The sequence below is a fragment of the Protopterus annectens genome, chromosome 8.part1, assembly GCF_019279795.1.
Source record: "Protopterus annectens isolate FY-2018-M chromosome 8.part1, PAN1.0, whole genome shotgun sequence".
NCBI lineage: Eukaryota > Metazoa > Chordata > Ceratodontiformes > Protopteridae > Protopterus > Protopterus annectens.
In genome coordinates, this window is record NC_056742.1 from 352,815,353 (window position 1) to 352,836,451 (window position 21,099).

At 39.7% G+C, this 21,099-nt stretch overlaps 1 protein-coding gene across 1 annotated transcript in view; it reads right to left on the minus strand.

Annotated features, from left to right (window-relative positions):
• The window catches only part of LOC122810350 (carboxylesterase 5A-like), a 292,554-nt gene that overhangs the window by 154,426 nt on the left and 117,029 nt on the right, over positions 1-21,099 (minus strand). Inside the window, exons 5-6 of the mRNA XM_044081931.1 lie at positions 20,856-21,009; positions 2,448-2,552 (exon numbers count right to left, since the gene is read on the minus strand). Coding sequence (XP_043937866.1) covers positions 2,448-2,552; positions 20,856-21,009 — 259 coding nt within the window. The remainder of the gene's footprint in view (positions 1-2,447; positions 2,553-20,855; positions 21,010-21,099) is intronic.

The window sequence follows — 21,099 nt, forward strand, 5'->3', positions numbered from 1 at the left end:
CCTTGACTACTACATCTCAGTTACAACTTTTGGTTTTATAAAGGGCACTACTGTGAAGCTGCAAGTGATTTATTTCCTGGCGTGGATTATTCCATTTTTATCTTCAGCTGTGGTCTAACCATTGGTCTTTTCATTTTTTTCGCTTGAGGTGTATACCAAGCGTTTATCCAGCTTTTGTTTTCTTTCACGTGTTGTTTCAGAGTTTCTCACTTTTGTTGTCCTTTATTATTCCAGTGTTTTGAGTTCATATTGTCACGAGTTTGTATCAACACAACGATTTTTAAGAAAACAACCTCAGAAATCTACAGAACAAAAAAAACACTGCTGTTTTCAAAGGACTGCTGTACATAGTATTTTGTTGTGTCCGAGTTTCCCACTGCTCACCTTGGTCATAAGCTTAGTAAGAAACTATGAAGTTTTGAACAACCTGTATGTGGGACCAAAAGGTTATGCAAAACAAGAAATACAGAAATTCTAGAGGGTATTTGGTTGGAGGCCACTCTGTAGGCCAGGTTATATTATCATTCTCCTTCCCCAGCAGCAACTGATTACCTTTATAAGAATCGCCCATAAGTGCTGAGTACCCTTGATAAAATAAATAAATAAACACATTTATGTAAATAGTCACAGTGGTACGTCATGTACCCCATAGTACCATTATGTTGCCCAGGCTTTTCAATGAAACTTCACCCTGCTGAATATGCTGGCCATTGTCCATCTAATTTCATACTTGGATGTTGGCTCACATAAGGCTCTCCTTACTAAGGATGCACTTCAGCTATTTACGCTGCTGGTACACACAGTGCTTCCCTTTCACTGGTATGACTTGTCAGTGACTGACATGTCATCGCACTTGCACTGTACCCTGATTGTCACTGAGCAGCTTGACATAGTAGTGACAGGAGGCCAATGCCAACCATTGACTTGTGTGACTGGGAAGGGTGGGCTAGTGGAACTGGGAGCTGGTGGGGGCATTTCTTTTTGAGTGCTGGGAATTATTAGTCACCAAGGTTCTTTTAAAATGAAGGCTTGTCTAACTGCATAGCTGTGAGGTAGAGGGAAGTAGGTTCTAGAATGGTTTTCCAGGCATGCATACAGATGATCAGGCAGTTATAATCAAAGGCAAAGCTCTCAACTGTTTTGTCCAAGAGTCAGGGAGAAAGTCACAAAATAATATGGCACAAAGTCTAAAAATCAGCGACAATTTTTAAATATTACTCCAAACTTAATAAAACAACAGGTTTTGCATCAACATACATTTTCCAAAGAATTATAAGTAAGAAACTGTAACATCTGATAATTATTGACAGTTTGTAATACTCAAAAATGTTACCAGATTAAAAAGATTAAGCTTCCCTTGTTATGGTCTATCCTAGCAGTGGCCAGGAAAATAATAACTAGAAATTGGATTTCAGATACACCTCTCAATGAATTTAAAAATGTTATGAATATAATGTGCCATATGGAAATAAGCACAATTAGAATGAGAACAACTAGAAAAACATCATATTATATTGTATGGGATAATTTACAAAATTTGTTAAAAATTCATTTTAGTTTAATTAATTGATCTGATTGTAGTGGATGTCTTTGTAAATACTTTAGTTGTTTTGTTGAATATTATAATAATACCTATTTTTAATTACTTGTATAAAATTGTTATGATATTTTTCTTATATGTTAAAACAATAAACCTGTTTTGAAAAAAAAAATGTTACCAGAAAGTTATATGTTTTATGAAGTCAGGGCAAAAATGTGAAGTACAATTAAGCATGCTGTACAAAATCCGGGAGGGACAGGTGAGAGGGAAAACTGGAATCTGGTGTTACATTCCTTTTTGTGAGTGCAGTGATCACAGGAGACAGAATCTTTACTGGTGACTATGATGAAGCCAGCAATTAGTGCCTAATGTTATGCAATATTTGTTTAGATGCTCTCAATATATTAAATCTTAACCTGCATAAGCTGCTTTATAAATATCACTGGTGTACTTGATATATAATATATAATAGTATAAAAGCTGTATAGCACTATGAGATAGCCACAGTTTTGTGCCCCTTATATATAGATTGAGCCTGGTTGCTGGACACCAAATTTCTCTTATGTGCCATGCTCCAGTACCATTTTGAAACTGTGGCAATAGAAAATGTCTTTGAACTCTTATTTTCTCACTTTTTTCCATTCTTCCATCCTTACTAATTACTTCACTACATCCTTCATGATGGCTCTAACTGTCTTCATTATATCTTTGTTCAGTTTGCTTTGCTTATTTAGTCTTAAATACACACTTGACCAGAGCAATATGCTAGTATAATTTCCTGCCATTCAGTTTATTCCACCTCCTTCAGACACAATAAATCTGGCATTTTGACTATCTCTATCATATTGCTTATTTAATAAATTTCTTGTCAGATGTGATAGATGCACCCTGCCAGGTCATACTTTACCTTTGCAACTTGTTGTGGGTCTTTGCTGAAGAATCCAGGCATTATTGCTGAACCACTCTGAGAAATTGCTCTGTGAAACAGATTCTCAGACAAAGGAGATATAACCTGCATAAATGAATGACAGATAATGTAATTTACAGAAACTGCAAATGCATCAGTTGCAATCAAAGTTTGAAAGAACATCCTGAAAACATTATTAGCCATATTGTATGTTGTGTACTAGAAATGCAAAGACTCAAAAAGAACACTACATTTCCTTTCTTATTAGAAGAAAACAATAATGTGTGTTTATTCTAGGACTTGTTAATTATGTCAGACCAAATAAACACAAGATACTATGCTTATTTCACCTTGGAGCTTTGCCTTGATTAAAAGACTTGTCAAAACCATGCCACATGAAAGGGGAGGCTGTAGGAAACCATTCCTAATCACCAAACTATTACTCACTCAACTTTTTATCTTCATCTGCTATAATTATTACCTGCATTTCTTCTAATATGGTACAGATGTCCCCCAAGCACTGCCATAATGGTTATGGTAAGATCATTCGATAATAATAAATCAAATTATGCTTAGCTGAAATTATCCAACTGTGTTTTATTAAATTTTAGCTATAATATTCACAGGTGAAAAGGAATAAATTTTATTCTTGTTGTTGTGTCTGTTTAAAAGCTTACAATAAACTACCCTGGGATGCTTTGATATCAGTACAGTTATACAAAGTTTTTGGGACTTTTAAAGCAATCCTCAAATAGCAGAGCTGTGATGGGGGCTCCCTGTTACTTGTGTGAGCAAGGCTGGTTGCAATATTCAAATCAAGTAATTTTGGAACACTGACTTTTGGTGAAATATCCTGATATATTCCTTGATCTGATGTATTAGAGCCAGGTAATGAGCTTATAAGCAAGTTTACAGCAACCATTTGAAATGTTGGAACCCGACTGAGTGAGTCTCAAAACATGGACACTGAACAGCCAAAAAAAAACAGACTTACACATGCTAAGACCAAAATGGCCATTCCTCGGAATGTTACCTTTTCCCTTTTCTCTGAGGTATGGAGATCTAGTTAGTAGTTAGTGTGTGTGTGTGTGTGTGTGTGTTTGTGTGTGTGTGTTTGTGTGTGTGTGTGTGTGTGTTTTTGTATGTATATATAGATATATATATATATATGTGTGTGTGCATATATATATATATATATATATATACATATATATATATACATATATATATATATATATATCTATGTGTGTGTATATATATATATATATATATATATATATATATATAATATATATATATATATATATATATATATATGTATATCTATATCTATCTATATATTTAAATCCTCCTACTCCATGGATCCTGCCATTCTCCCTTGCAAGTGTGCCATCCACCAGTCCAAATATCGGCAGTGGTCCCCCCTGCGCATAATCAACCTACCCAGCATTCATCTCTCCTAACGGCTGCCTGCAACTGAAAGACCACCAACCAAAATGAGCCCTTCAATAAAGCACCAACCCAGTTCAAACATCGGCAGCAGTCCCCCCAGTGCATAATCACCCCAACCAGTGCTCATCTCTCCTGACGGATGCCTACAACTGAAAGACCACCAGCCAGAACAATCCCTTCAATAAAGCAACAACTCAGTCCAAACATCGGCAGCAGTTCCCCCCCAGTGCACAATCACCCAAACCAGCACTCATCTCTCTTGATGGATTCCTCCATCTGAAAGACCACCAGCCAGAACAAGCCCTTCAATAAAGCAACGACCCCGTCGAAACATTGATAGCAGTCCCCCCAGTGCATAATCACCCCAACCACTGCTCATCTCTCCTGATAGATGCCTCCAACTGAAAGGCCATCAGCCAGAATGAGCCCTTCAATAAAGCAACAACCCAGTCCAAACATCGGCAGCGGTCCCCCCAGTGCATCATCACTTCATCCAGCGCTCATCTCTCCCGAAGGGTGGCTCCAACTGAAAGATCACCAGCCAGAATGAGACCTTCAATAAAGCAACAACCAAATCCAAACATCAGCAGTGGTCCCAACCAGCACATAATCATCCGAACCACTGCTCATCTCTCTTGACGGGTTCCTCCAACTGAAAGACCACAAGCCAGAATGAGCCCTTCAATAAAGCTACAACGTAGGTGCTAACATAACTGAAGCTGCCCCACTAACTGTTGGCAGTCTACCTATTTAATGTTTCTGCTGACAGCTGTAAAAGCAGTTACAAGACCGCATACTCGCAAGCTACCTCACTGCCCTAAAGTAAAACATCCCATTTCCATCCCATTCTAATCTCGATGCCTTCTGTAAATAGGTTTGTAGGCCACTAGGTGGCAGCAAATACCCAGGTATCACACTCCTTCAACTGATACCGGCAGAACTGTGTAGCCACTCCTTCTGCCTACCTGTTAACTATCCCACCTGTTTAATTCCTGGCAGAAGACTTAAGAGAAAATTAGTGCAGGGTGTCCTCTCTCAACAGGTAAACTGTGCTCTTAATCCTCTACCCTCACTAACTCAGCACACCATCAAATTCAGTCAGTATTTAAAGAGCTCAGACCCTTGGTGCAGATAAGGCATAATTACTTACCGGGCCAACTACGGATACTACATTGATTGCTTTTTGGCACCAATTCTGTGTTCCTGGTGTAGCCCCATTCCATTCACCCTCACTCCACTTGGGGTCACTCTGCTCCCCTACCCTGCCCCCAGTTCTGTGTTCCTGGTGTAGCCCTATTTCATTCAACCTAACTCCACTTGGGGTCCCTGCTCCCCTACCCTGCCCCCAATTCCCACCCCCTCTACTTCTACATTTATCCATACTCCAAATCAGCTGACCCTCACCGCCACACCCACCAAGCAATCAAACCTGTCCAGCCATTACCCACTAACTAAATACTTTCCAACTCCAAATACTTAAACACCTCCTCCACACTCCCCACCCTCTGCCCTAGCCCCTCCTGCTCTAACACTTTCAACAACCACTTCCTCTCCCATCCAAACTATACCCCCTTCTAATATGTTATCCTCTTTCTTCTACCCTTTACTACTCCAATATGCATCTTTCTCCCAACACCACCCCTATCTACATACTGCTCTTCTGTTACTAGCTTCACTACTCATTTGTCTCACTATAGCCACCATCAGCACCACTTACCATCTTCCAATCACCCACTATAACAACCTCAAATTCCCCACCCTACCCCATGGCAATATCAACCCCCCAGTCATACAAGTATATTCCCAGTAGCCCATTACCAAACCTCTATCCATCTCACCCCTAAGTATTTTTTCACTCCATCCAAAAAAAAACAAATTTATAATATCACTCCCTAATAAAGCAGTACCTCAGAACTATAACATCCATAGCTACCCAACTATTACTAGCAGGAGCTATTCACCCCAACCCAGGCCCTGCAACCCCCACCAATAATAATAGTGATTCCTACCTTCCATCCAGACAAAACTTGAATGACTTACTAGTACTAAACTTGAATATCCACAGTATTATGAATAAAATAGAAGACCTTCATTGCACCATCTCCTTATATGACCCCAACATCATAGTCATTACTGAAACGGGGCTTAAACCACATATCAAAACAATTTCATAACCCTACCCGGTTATAACATTTTCAGGACTGACTGGGTACATAAAAGAGGAGGTGGAATAGCCTTGCTTCACAAAACTAACCTAAAAATTCAACTCCTACAAAAAGATACCCCAGACTTCAAAAACACAGAAACCTTATTCTCAAAACTCTCCATAAACCAACACAAACATCTTAAATTAATTGGCATCTATATACCCCCAAGCAACAACCTAACCATCCTAGAATTTATGCTTCACTGGGCCTCCCACTCCTTTCCCCAGGAAACCATCATATTAGGTGATGCTAACATTGACTGGAGCTATAGCCACTCTCCCACTCCCACCTACCATATCAACCTATATAACTTTATCCAACTCATTCAGTCTCCTATATGTATAGACAAGTCCACCAAAAGGGAAGCCATATTAGATTGGATCCTCACCAACCAACCTAATACTGCCCACAAACATGGGACATTGGCCAACAATGAGTGACCACAACCCCACTTATCTCCTTAGACATAATGTTGAATCCAAGTCCCCTTCCCTCCTATAAACCTGTTCCCACAAAAACCTCCCCAAAGAGGACTTTCTGGGAGCCTTAAAATATTGTACCTGGTCTCCCATCAAACCCCTTCCACTAGACAAACCAGTTAAATACTTCAACTCCACATTTCTAAACATACTCAGTCACATAGCCCCCATCAAAACAATTACAGTAAGTAGCAACCCCACCCCCTGGCTCCAGACAAACACAAGAATCTTGTTCCAAAATAGGGACAAAGCCTCGAAAACTTGGCGTCATCACAAAACACCCACAACTAAGCAAGCCTTTCTGGAACTTCATAATAAGGCTAAAAAGTAGATAAAGCTGTAATAACAAAATTACGACATCTATCTACAAAAGAAACATAACACTAACCCTCAAAAATATTGGGAGATAGTGAACAGTATCCTTCAGCCTGGCAAATTCACCACACCTCCCAATACAACTGGCACAAAGTTAGACATAGCCTGCAGCTTTAACAATTATTTCACCTCCTTCATACACAACTCTTAAATGATAATGCTCCCATCAACATCCCTTAACACCCTAAGTCCCAACAAAACACTGTACCCTTCTCACTCGAGCCAGTACAAACATCCACTATACAAAAACACTTAACTAAACGCAAACCTACCACCCTCGTTACCGACAACCTCCCCACTGAATACCTCCAACTCACATCCATAGCCATAGCCTACCCTATTTCATTACTAATTAACAGATCCATTATCGAACACCTCAATGCCAGCCTTGTGGAAAACTTCATTCATTATTTCCCACCATAAAGGTGGCCCTCTACTGACCTCTCTAACTATTGCCCAATTGCAATTCTTTCACCCCTCTCAAAGATTCTAGAAAGATGCAGTCATCACCAAATCCTCTCCCACTTCCTCTCCAATAACCTTCTCTCTTCAACTCGATATGTCTTCCGCCCATGCCACAGCACTTCACTCCCCTACTCAGATTCACCAACAGTATAAACTCCAATAGGAACCAAGATAAACTAGTCTCAGCCACCTTCCTAGACTTATTCAAAGCATTTGACATGGATTCTCACAAGAAACATCTAACTTGCCGCTCTAACCTCAACTTTAACACCCCCACTCTGCTCTGCTTCAAGAGCTATTTAGACAGCTGTCACCAGTCTGTCAAATGGATCAACTCTTTATCTCCCCACTTCTGGTCATCCTAGGCATACCCCAAGTTTCAATTCTTGGCCCACTTCTTTTTAATATCTTCACCAACCAACTCCACTTAGCAACCACAAAAGCTGATATAGTACAATACACTGATGACACAACCCTCATATGCTCCGCATCCAACATCCAACTTCTACAACAAAATGCCTTCACTGAAATTGAGAACTGGCTCAATAACTCACAACTGATATTAAACCCCAAGAAAACTCAACTTATGCTATTCCATCCAACCAAGTCCAACAACCACTCCTTTAACATATTCTCTGCCAACAAGACCCAAATCACACCGTCTCAGAGGTAAAACTCCTTGGAATTACCATCAACCAGCAGCTCAGATTGAACAAACACATATCAATAACCATCTCTAAAGTCCACAAAAAATTAGGCTCCCTCTACAGATGCAAAAGGTATCTAACCTCTGAATCTCATATTGCCATAGCCAGAACTCACCTCCTATTTACACTACTATACACTTCCCCCACACTAATAAATCTAAATAAAACCGACTTGAATAAACTTTCTACCTGCTATAACAAAGTCGCTAGATTTGCTGCCAATGCCAAATCACATTCCCACCATTGCCATGCTCTACATATCCTACATTGGCTAGAATTCCCCAACCTACTAAAGTACCATCAACTCAACAAATACTGTACTATCCCAAAAAAAACCCTGCTCTTATCGGCCTTCTTAACTTCTACAATTCTAATAGACAACTATGCTCCAGCAATAAAGCTTTAATTGAAACCATCTCATGCAAAAACAACTCTGGGTAATCTCTCTTTGCCCATGAAATTGCTAAGACCTGGAAAAACCTCCCCCCTGACCTCAAACTTCAAAAATGTACATCCTCTTTTAAGAGGGTCCTGAAATCTTATCTCTGCACCAACCATTTATGTAACTGCAATGGACCTCCATAAAGCCAAATATAACTATAGGGATATGTATGAACAGTACAAGTGCTTGCTCTGTCAAGGCTGCTGTACAAACGTATTATATACTGTTCATGCTATGAAACACTTTGTCAGACTGCCTGTAAGTTACTTTATGTAAATATTGTAAATATTTTACAAAATGTTATCTGCTCATCCAACCCAGGAATGGCCAATGCTGCTAACTGATATTTCTATCTATTATAACACCTCTACCATCCAATTGTAAACATTTTTCTATGCATTGTCATATTTTTTTCATCTCTATTGCATTTTGTAATTTCATGCTCATGTAATTTGTATGTTTTTTATTCAGTTACATTTTTATGGAGCTTTTCTCCCCAGGACTCCACTGAAAATGGACACAGTCGGACTATCCTGGATAACAAATGTTAAATAAATAAAAAATAAAAAAATATATATATATATATATATATGTTTGGTGAGTGTGGGGGAACTTGCCATTGGGGGGTCCAGGGTCTTGCCTTCCTGCAAAAGAAAGGCGTTTAAAGAAGAAGAAGATGAATGTTTGACATTTGCTCCTCTTCTGCATTTTTGATCTTTTTTTCTGCATTCCAGCACTCGGCATTTGGAGTGCTGACATTTCTATAGGAAGACCAAGTCTGCATTTGTTAAACCTGGACTATAAGCAAAGTCATATCACCAGAAGAAAGTTTCTAGGCAATCTGTCAGGCACATTTTAGTCATATAGTATATACCAAATTAACAATCACAGTAAGACGTTGTCCTGTTCGATTCTCAGCTAGAGCGTCTTCTGTGTGGAGACATGCGTGAATGGGTGTACCTTCGTTGAAGGTTGTGCGTCAGAGCTGGCAACTCGGCAAGTAAAAATCTACTACCAATCATTAGCGGATCGGAGTTCTGCTGTGGCGACCCCTAACCGGGAAAAGCCGAAAGACACAACAACAAATAATAACGGAATCTAATAAATAGATAAATTTGCATTTCAAAATGTAAGAGAAGCAGTAACGGCTTAATAGCCTACAGATGTGACATAAAAATGCATATTCATTTATGTAATATTTACACATTCATGAAAATGCTGTTTTATTACAACCTGATTGTTTATACATTTAGTACATAATCAGAGGGTGACTAAAGAAAATGTACATATGAAGTACTGAAGAACCCAGTAAGATGGCTTTGAAATGTCATCTAGTGCTTGACCATTAGCTCATGCAATGTTGGATTTACTGTGTGCTGCTTTGGTTAGAGCAATGGGACAGCAGTAAAATTGCTACAGCAGGTACTATTCGCATGTATAATGCTTTGTTTTTGCACTACAGGAAGTGGTACCTTCTGATAACATTTGTGAGTTACTTATCTGTTTGTGCTTATAGTAAACTCTTTGAGTTATATGAGCTTCCTCTTAGCTGTGCTGACTTGCACAGCCTGAAACAACGTTACAATGAGTAGTGCAGGCTTATACTGAACATAGAATTAGTCTAACTAACTTCCAAAGTTTCAATATTTCCCCAGCTTCTCTTTATATCTTCACTTATTCTAAAATAAATTTATTTATTTATTGACATTTGATTACCTGGAAAGTCTAATTGGGTATAAGCCCATTTTCAGCAGAGCCTGTTTAGAAAAGATTCAAAATACAGCATCAGTGGGCATTCATGGAGAGTAAACACATAACCCCCCCCTTTATTAACAGCCTTATAGCACTTGGAAACCTGACACAGTGTATATGTTGCCTTATGCTCACTGAGAATGAATTTTCAGTAATCCTAAAGGACTCTGTTTGTGAGAAATGTAAATACTGAACTCATCTGGAGGCATCCGTCTCCCAGCCAGCTATATGTAGTAAGCTCTGTACTGTCTTACCCCCACATGCACCTATGCAATATCCACAGATTGCAAACCCTAAGCTGTTTTATGCTGATGCCATTAGAAAATCTTTACTCAAGTCTCCTAGGACTCTGAAGACTAAGCACCATCATAAGCTGTCAGATTTACCTCCTGCATGCAACCCAGCATCAACAGTTTGTAGTCAAGATATAGCTCACTGTGACACTATAGGAAATGCAGACACCAACAGCAGACATATAACTAGCATGCAGAAGCCCTTAAGGCAGCAAGACAAAACTAATTCATTAAGCAATTGCATGGTTTTAGGTGATACCATATTTAGAGAGACAGATGTTCCCCTTGCCTGGCTGAGCAAAGACAGGATAATAATTTATTGCCTCTCAGATGCCAGGATATGTAACATCACTAAAGATCTCAAGTCTCTTAATCCCTGGTACACATATAACCTGATCACTGCAGATGTGAGAGTGACTGACTTGAAATGAACTTCCTTGGATCATACGACGAGAGACATGAACAAGCTTTCTGAATATGCATCTGAAAAAGGTCCATTCATCTACTATTAACAGAATACACAGTAGTCCATTGCAAGGTGTGTATCTGTCAACAGGTCTGTTATTGATGGGTTATAGATTAAAAAGTAGACTAAGTATGTCTGCTTCCATAAATCAGTCTGATAATACTATTTTTATGTAAGAAAGACTGAAAGTAAACTAGTCTGGACAAAATAGAATTTATTCTACAAACAGAGCCTTTAAACTTGCCTTAACCCAGATGCCAATGGTTCGTTTTGCTTATTTGTACAAAAAGAAACTTTAAGTGCTTTGCAAGATTAGAAACAAAGGTAATTAAAATCTGCATTTTTGAAACACAGGAAAATGATAGATGGCTTTGTTCCAGATGTTAGAAATATAGTCATAAATATTTTTAGACAATTCCTGTGGAAAGAAGTTGCTGAGGTTAGGCCTTTTCCATTTTGACCTGAGAACTAGAGTTAAATGTTTTAAGAATTATATCTTATCCCTGTAATAGTGTGCTTGTATGATTTACAAGGATTTTTATTTTGTTTTGATTAAACTTGCATATGGGTTAAAAATCTCTAGGCCCTCTTGACCTGTACAGATCCAGTGGATCACTAAATGTAGGTCATCCACCTTCATAAACAAAGGTACCACTGCCGAGTGTATATAATACTCATTACCTGAGAATCCTTGCTTAGAAAAAAACAGGATAATGTGAGAAAGAGAGTTAAGTATAACTACAGATAGACAAAGTTAAATTCCAGTGATCCCTGTTAGATGTAATGGTACATTAGTTGGTAATGGTCAAATTTCAGGACATTACTGAGTCTGGTATGAAGGGGCATTTTATTCAGATGCTTCCATGTAGTCTAGTGTAACTTTTATAAGGACACTGTAGCTAAGGCTGCATTAACAATTGGCATGGCTGAAGTTTTTATCCAACAATGTCTTGAATGCCCAATGACTAAGTTTTTTAGACAGGCCTCCTAATATCTGGCTGATGGCTTCTTGAGGAGGAAAGAGGCCAGCACCATAAAGAACTTTTATGATTCCCTCTCCAACTTCCTTTTTTTCCAGACTTGGCCATCTCAAAAAAGGAGCCTCTCAAGATTCAGGGAAAGTTCTTAATCACCATAGAGTCACGTCATCACCAGTGCTCTCCCAATCCTCAGCAGGAAAACTCCGCTGGCTTTATCACAACAGAGACTGCCTATGGGGTGGCAGTTTTCTAAATATATTCTTTGTTGCAAAACCTTCACCTTTGGCTGAATGGTCCAAGATATGGTTACCCTTGGTCATGTATTGACACTTGCAGGTCTTTCCCTAGAAAGAACTCTGCTAATAGGCCAGTCCATCTCAGTTGAAGTCTTGGGATATGCCTAAACTCAGTCTGAAAGGAATTGCACAGGCTGTCTCTTATTCAGAAAATGTTTGGTAGGTTTACTCTCACTTTTTCCTGGACCGAAAGGACATGCACAATTTCTTTCACACCATGAGAATCAATGGCTACAAACAACACATCTAGTATTATCATTTCTAGGAGAGGTCATTTTCTTGCTGCACAGGTGATGTCAATGGATGTAATTAATATCTTTTTAACAGCTCAACACAAAGAGTTCACACAGGTGGTCACCCCAGTGTGGTTGTTGGTAGTTAACACTTCCAGTACAAAGTCCGGTCATTGGAGCTTTCTTCAGTAGCCACATTATTCACCAAAACATTGGAAGTGGTGACCAAAGTCTTGCAAAAAATGGTCTCTATGTGCTCCCCTACTTGAATGACTGGCTCAAGGTAGATTCATCCAGGGACTACTTGGAATTGTCATTGCGGCGAGTACTCACTTATTTTTATTCACTAGGTGTGATCATAAATTGGACGAATTTTTGACTCATTCATAGAGGACAGCTTTACTGGAAACTGAATTTGGCACACCACAGTGCTGTTATCTCTACCTTCAGAAGGGGACCCAATAAATCATTGGTGTGGATTCACATGGCCCTGTAGGGTCCAGGTCTAGATATTGCTACATCTTTCAGAACAGGGTTGTCATTACCTTCATGGTGGTGTTGGTACACCTGAGTATTAGGCATCGTACTGGTCTGTGAGATGAGAGTGGGTTCAGAATCACTATATGCTGATTAATATTTTGATCATATTAGAATCCCCTTGTCAAGTACTGAAATGGTGGATATTTTTGTTTGTATTGTCCACTTTCTGCAACCAAGCCAGTAACAAGTTCTGATTATAGACTTCTCACTGGTGAATTGGAGAAACCATAACACGTTCAGTCAGCTCAAGTGTTGTAGTCAGTTCTGGAGGGAGGTTCACATTAACCACTTGGATATGCGAGTAGTTCTCTGGGCTGTAAAGGCTCAGAAACAACTCCTTTTAGTGTGTTTCCTTATGTAATCAGACAACCAAGGTTATCCAAACAATCAAAGGGATAGTTATTCATCTCCCATGCATGGATGTTATGTTTGTCTGCCAGTGAGCCATACATAGATACACCTTTTTTCAGCAGTTCACATACTAGACGTAACAAATGAGCTGTCATGTTCTCTAAGCTACTCTAGTCCTCTGCTATGGTTGTGGATTCACACACCATGTCTTGTATAAGTTTCTAAAACTGTGCCCCTGTAGAGATTAACCTTTTCATCTCTAGGGAGAAAGTGGACCTCCTCTTAATCTGCATGATGCAACAGAGCAAGAGAGACGTGACAGTAGATGTGATCATCATCACATGGATGGAAGGTTACTGTATACCTGCTCAGCATTCTCACCAATTCTATTCTTCGTCACAAAGCTTAAGAGTAAAAGACCAAAATCACATTTTCATCATGGTCTGGTGGTTGAAAATTGCATTGTTTTATGTACGGGGTCCTTGGTGGTACATAAAACTCTCCCATTTCTAGTCAAGGATGTCATTTAAGGTTGGGGTGGCAACTGACTCATTCTCAGGACCTCACTGCTGATGTAGACTCCTTGATTCCAACAGATCTCCCAGCTGAGATCTTACAGGTTATTGAAGCTACAAGGAGTTCTACTTGACAGGTCTATGTTTCCAGGTGGAAGTAGTTTTCAGTTTGGGGCAGAATGATACAGTATTCTGTCCCAGGTGATCTTGCATGCCAACCTGACCTATTGCAGATATCTGCTTCATTCAGGTCTCAGGTATTCCATGGTCAAGGTACATGTATCAGATCTTTCTGCACTTTCTACCTATGATTACCTTGTATATGACAGGACTGCAATCTGGATCCAGTTGGTCAAGCAGTTCCTTAAGAGACTCTATGTCTTCATGCTCTTTTGTAGAGTCCCTCTTTCTCCTCGGGACCTGATATTATGGAGGATAGGTTTGCCTTTCCTCCATTTGAGCTTGCTGGCTTAGATGCACTAAAGCTCATCTGTTGATAAAACCTTATTCCTGGTATCCATTACTATTGTTCACAGATTGTTAGGGCTTTGTGGTCTGAAGTATAGATAGTTATATCTGGAGTTTCACAAGTATAAGGTACCCTTTAGGACTTACAATTGCCATGTTGAATATGAAATCCAGTTAGTAATTGGAATGAACTTGAGTCAGACAGCCATTCAGACATGAGAGATATCAGTCACTTTTCCTATTAGTGCTGGATCTAGACACTTAAAGAATGCTGCAATACCCAGAGGCCAGAAGAGAAGAATTCAAGCTGGATGTTTTGATTGTCATGCAGAATCCGAGAAAACCCTTTGATGGTAGACAATGTCTATACGCATTACTCACTTCTGTCTTGACTACTTTATTATCCCCAATGCATAAATCATTGAGGACTTAACTTACTGAGTTAAACTACACAAGATCCAACCTGCTCAAAAAACTCAAGATATTGTGGAGTGGCAAAGTCTGTTGCTCCCCCACACACTGCAAACTTATATATCCCAGCTCCATGGGTGTGCAAACGTTGAGAAGGGAAAAATATCCCAAAACAAAGAAATTGCTACTGGCACACAATTAGAGACAGCACCAATGGTGAGTGCAGTCTGAAAACAGTAATCAGGGTTCAGCATTTGAGAGGTGGTATAGGATAGCCATTTTGACCATTTGAAATACTTGATGCAACACAGCCAAGGTGATTTGATGTTCCACCATTCTGAACTTCTTGAATAAGCTATATGTTATGAATGGACAAGTTTATAATAGGTTTTCACAGATCTTCCTTCTCTGATCTAGGGAGAGGCCTTGAGTGATAGTCTGTCTAACATTCTTTTTAACATTTTGCAAACCTAGAAATGGTCTGGCCATTAGGAATTGAAAGACATTTGGATATTGTTACTAATCAGAGGCTTGCCTGAAGTGCTGAAGTGGAGTAGATGAGACAGATAGCCTTAGAAAGCCTATTCTGGTTAATTTTTGGTCTCTTTAATCAAAATGGTCTTGCATACATAAAAGAAACTCCACTTGAGTTCAGAGAACAATATGCTACAATATAGCCACTCATGTAAATATATTAAGATAACCTGAATGTAATATATAGATTCTTAAGCATTTTGCTGTCAGAATAATTTTGATCAGAATCCCACAGCAAACAAAATTTCATTTGTGTCTTGCACATAAGTATTAAAACATTTTATGGACCGCTACTAGGGAATGCAATTTCTTAGCAAGATTAAATATAGCTCAAATGCTGTAAGACTTCAGCTGTCATTGACAAAGCTATGCTGCTCATATCTGATAACATTCAGATGGAACTTCAGATACTACAAAACTAACATCATTTAAAATGATTTCTCAATGGCAAGTAAATGTTTCCCTAATTCTATTTCTGAATACCCTATTAGTCTTGCCAACATAGAATGATTTACAAATATCATAGACATACTTGTTCTGGTTTGGATTTTAACATTCATTTTTGTTGCTTTTCTTTGGTGAAATATTTGGAAGGCTGACTGAAAATGGCAGCTCAGCTGTTTGACTCGAACTTGACTGACTTTTGTTGCAGCTTGAAAATGGAACTTATTAGAAGTCATTGCCTTTACGGATACTTTATTTTGGTCTGTTACTCTCGGGTATATGAAAGAATCAAAACTAACTGGAAATGGCATGGAAAGTCATGGAGGACTACAAAGCTAAAGGAGGTGGAGTTTCAATATTTATCAAACATACAGGCTGGACAAACAGTATGTTGCACAGGAGTGCAGTTAACTGTTGACAAAACACCTATTGAAATTATAGCTAGCTATAGACCCCCAACCATGACTGAGGATGCCCACTCCACCTGTCTGGTCTTACTTAAATCCATCAAGATTCACCCCTCTACCCTGATCCTGGGTGACTTTAACTACCCAACCATAGACTGGAAGACCTATTCTAGCCCAAACATGAATGCCCAGAGATTCCTCGACTTTGTCAATGCCAATGTATTGGATCAGCTGGTCGACATCCCCATAAGAGGTGAAAATATCCTGGACTTGGTAGTAATTAACATACGTAGCCACTATAGCACCCCTACAGTGACATCCTCCTTGGTAAGATCCAACCATAAAGCAATCACTTTCAAAGTCATCATCTCTGCTGACCCCCCCCCCCCATAAGGGTCAGACAAAAAACTTTTCCAAAGCTGGCTGCAGTCTCCTGAGAGCAGATATAAGCAGCTTCGCAGCCACTGTCCCTTCAGTTGGAACCAGCACTAATGTCCAAGCCTACACCAAAAACCTATGTGAGCAACTACATAGCTGCATGGACTCAGGAATACCTGACAGGACCAAATCATCTCCCTCAAGGAAGAGTAAACCTGTGTGGTGGACAGCAGTAATAAACAAACTCTATAATAAAATAAAAAAAAATTGCTGCCCAGGACCAAGAAGGAGCAGGTGCCATGTTGCAAGCAATCTCTCCTTTGTCTGAACAAGCAAATAAGATCACTGGTGAAATCCTCTAAGTCTAACTTTGAGTCCAAATTGGCCACCTCCACTAAGGACAATGACAAGACCTTTTTCACATATGTCTGCAATCTCAAAGGTAATACCCAAATCTGCTCTGATCTGGTGGTCAAGAACACTGCACACACAAACTCCATAGATATAGCCAACTTGCTGGGAGCAGGTTTTAATGCCTTCCCAAAGGCAAAAAAATACAGCCTCCATGGGACCTGACAACATCCCTGGCTGTGTCCTACATAATCTCAGCATCATTAGGCACCCTATTTAACCAAAGTCTGATAATCACCTTCATCCCAGCCAAATGGAGGACAGCCACTGTCGTCCCTCTACACAAAGGTGGAGCATCCACTGACCCAGGCAATTATAGACCCATCAGCCTAACTAGCTTGATCTGCAAGGCCATGGAACACATTATCATGGACCTTATAAACAAGGACATTGGAAATCTCCAAACACTTGACCCCACACAATTTGGTTTTCTCAAAGGGAGATCATGCCTGTAAAACTTGGTCAACTTCTTCAAAACAATCACCAAAGCCATGGACGAGGAGAAGATGGTGCACACCACCTACCTTGACCTAGCCAAAGCCTTTGATATTATTCACCACTCAGGTATAATAAATAAACTCTCCCAGCTAGGCATCAACCCATATGTTACCATATGGATAGCTAACTGTCTTACTGATATAACCCACTCGGTCAAACTAGGGGAAGCCGCCTCTAGTAGTAGACCTGTAATGAATGGCATACCCCAAGGATCAATCTTGGGACCTCTACTGTTTGGGATATACTTTTCTGAGGTGGGTGCAAGCCAAAACCAGTGATCAGTGGCTGACCAGTTCTGCAGATGGCTGCAAGCTGGGCACTGTCTTAAAGTCCACTAGTGATGTGAACATCCTTCAAGTGGGTCTTACCCAAACTAATAATTGGTGCTAGTAGCATGGCCTCAAACTGAATTCCAAGAAGTGCATCATTATCCCTGGTGATGCCCCACCACTGGATCAGTAATCAAGGAGCCTCAATCCTCACCACTGGTAACAGTAGAGGAATGTTCACTGAGAGGTTAAACAGGTACACACACAGTATTCCCAGTTGCAGCTCTCTGCATAAAGTGCAATTTTCCTTAAGGGCACAGAGAGACCACAGTCCGTCCGGGGCTGGTTTCTCTTTCTCTATCCAGATCCCCAATAAGACTCCCTACTGGCACAGCTATAATGTTAGACCAAGCCAAGACCTCCAGCACCCCCCTCTGTCCCACCAGTGCTTCATGTCCTTGCCTTAGTAAATGACACACACACTCTTTGAGGTCTGATTTACACACACACACACATACACACACATACACACACACACACACACACACACACACACACACCTGAGAAAGGCTTGCATAGATTTACTAGCTATGCCCCCATTCTGCCCAGACTATAAGGTAGTTACTACTGGCACCAGTCACTCCTGCCAGCTACCTTAAGCCCCTTAACAAAGGGTGTCCAGTCTTGATTTGTAATATTAATAATACAAATGGCAGTTTGATCAAGAGCAAGGCTATTAGGAGTTGCCCACACAATGTCACCAAGTAAATATGCAAGAACTCTCAAAATTTAAATATCACTACCAAAGATCAACCACAATGAAAGGTTTAAATATATTTAATAATAAATAATAAAATAACAAAATGATACTAAATATATATTCACAGTGACATCAGAGTTCAAAACCACAGGAAATATTTAAACATTTAAAACAACATTGAAGGACAGTCTCAAATAAATAAAGAAAAGGATCTAAACTAAGCTTCACTATATTCCTGACTGAATCTAAGAGAATTATTCTGTTCCATAGAAACTTATTTCATTAGGGCAAGGTAGATGTGGTGAATGGGTCCTCTTTTGTTGCCGGGTCCAAGACAGAATACAGAATGCTCTCTCTCACCAACAGACTTCTCAAAATAATATCTAAAATATTACTGCTGGGATAGCTTGTAGGATGACATCATTTCTTGTCATCTGACATCCAGTTCTCATGCTACCCCCCCCACCACCACCACCATTGCTGCAGCTGTCAGTACTTAGCATCTAATAAAAACAAAACAACTGACGGAAAGCCAGTCCAAGGTACACTATAAAAGGTTTATTGCAGAATACGATAAACTGTATAATCCAAATCTTTAAGCACAATGTAGGTACACTGATACAAATGCTGTCAGTACTTAGCATCTACCTGTAAAAATACATAGACCTCAGATCTTTGGCAGATGCTGGAAGTCAGAAAACAATTGCATACCTTCATGCTTTCAGAGGTAGTAATTAGTTCACTCCAAAGACAAAACAGAAATCTCCCTAGCACAGACTCTGTCTCTCTAGCTGCATTGAAATCTGTCAGATAGCAACTTTATGGCAGCTTATAAAGTAATTTAATTTCAGATATTTAATGAAGTTTGCTGGACTGAAGTGTTACAATAGTGCATGTACATTTCTGCTGTCTTCCAGTAGGGTACACAGTGATTACATTTTAAGCACAAGCACTTTACAAAATACCTTTTCAACACACAGTCTGTACAAACCAGTTTGGTATACACATGACATACAGTTCTAATACAGTTGTAACACAAACATCTTATATAAATCATGTTGATAGTTACAAATGACATATAATTATTTACAAAATTCCAACTAGTTGTGCTGGCAGTATCTCCTTTCATGACATACCCTTTGGCAAAAATGGTGTCCCCACTAATTATCACATTAATAGCAATGTACTAAGCATGCTATCGGTTGTGAGGGACTTAGGCACCCAGACTGATAGCAACCTGACTTTTGACCACCACATTGCCTCCATTGTATGGATGCCTTTCTACATGGCTCACCTCATAATTAAGGGCATTTTATCAAGGAACAAAGAGGTCGCAATATCCCTGTACTGCTCCCTTATCTGACACATTATCGAGTACAATGCCCTGTTCGGCATTTATCTTGCCAAGCACATGAACAGCTGGAGAGACCACAGAGGTTTCTGAACAGAAAAATCCAGGGACTCAAACACCTATCCTATAGAGATATGCTAAAAGCCCTGCCCCTGTACTCAGTCTCGTATAGACTGCTCGGAGGTTACCTGTGTCTAGTATAGAAGACCATCTTAGACCCAGCCTAGATGGAGTTGCTGCATATCCACGCTTGCAACCTGCACACAAAGCCTCAACCTGGTCTGTGAAATTAATAGAACTTGTTGGCGGGATAGATTTATGTCCCAAAGGCTCCCCCATCTGTGGAATAGACTCCCTCTCCATGACAAGCAGATTACCTCACTAGCCTTCTTTAAGAGGAACCTGGATGACTGGATGGGAACCAGAAAATACACCCCTGGAATCCCACCTGTGTCCCTACTGGACAGGGGAAACAGGTGCTGATTTTGTAGGAACATGGGCAAAATTCTTTGCTAGGCTTATAAGGGCCTCCAGGCCAATAGCCTAGTATTGTCCTATGAACTTATAAACTAATTCTTCTGTCATGAAACCCTCTGTCAAAATATCATACACTTAAACATTTATTTTGCATTACTTAGAGTGCACCTCTTCATTCTAGGTGCATTTTTTTTAGGAGACAGGTGTTTTCCATATTTTACACCCTCATCCTCTACCTTCTTATCCACTTGGACAGACACAAGATGCAATAAGGTACTAGGGGACTAATACTCCATAAAAATAATTTGTAGGAAAAAAGTGAATATAATTCAGTTGCTCTTAGGCATCTTTATTTGTAAACAGCCAAAGTTCATACATAGGCTCCAATCAAGCATTCTAAAAGGTTCACAGAACTAATCTGATAATGAATAGTATAAATATACATACATGCAAGGAGACACTTGAACTTCCTGCTGACTGCCCAAAAATGGTTACAGAACCTGGATTGCCACCAAAGTTCTTGATGTTGTCTTGTACCCACTGCAGAGCGGCAACTTGATCAAGGAAACCCCAGTTTCCACGAGCATGTTTATCACCAGTGCTGCAAGAAAACAATCACAGATGATGCCAGTTAAGATTTCTGTATTTATTTATTGCACTCCTTGTGTGAAATTCTGTTGTGCTGTGGTGA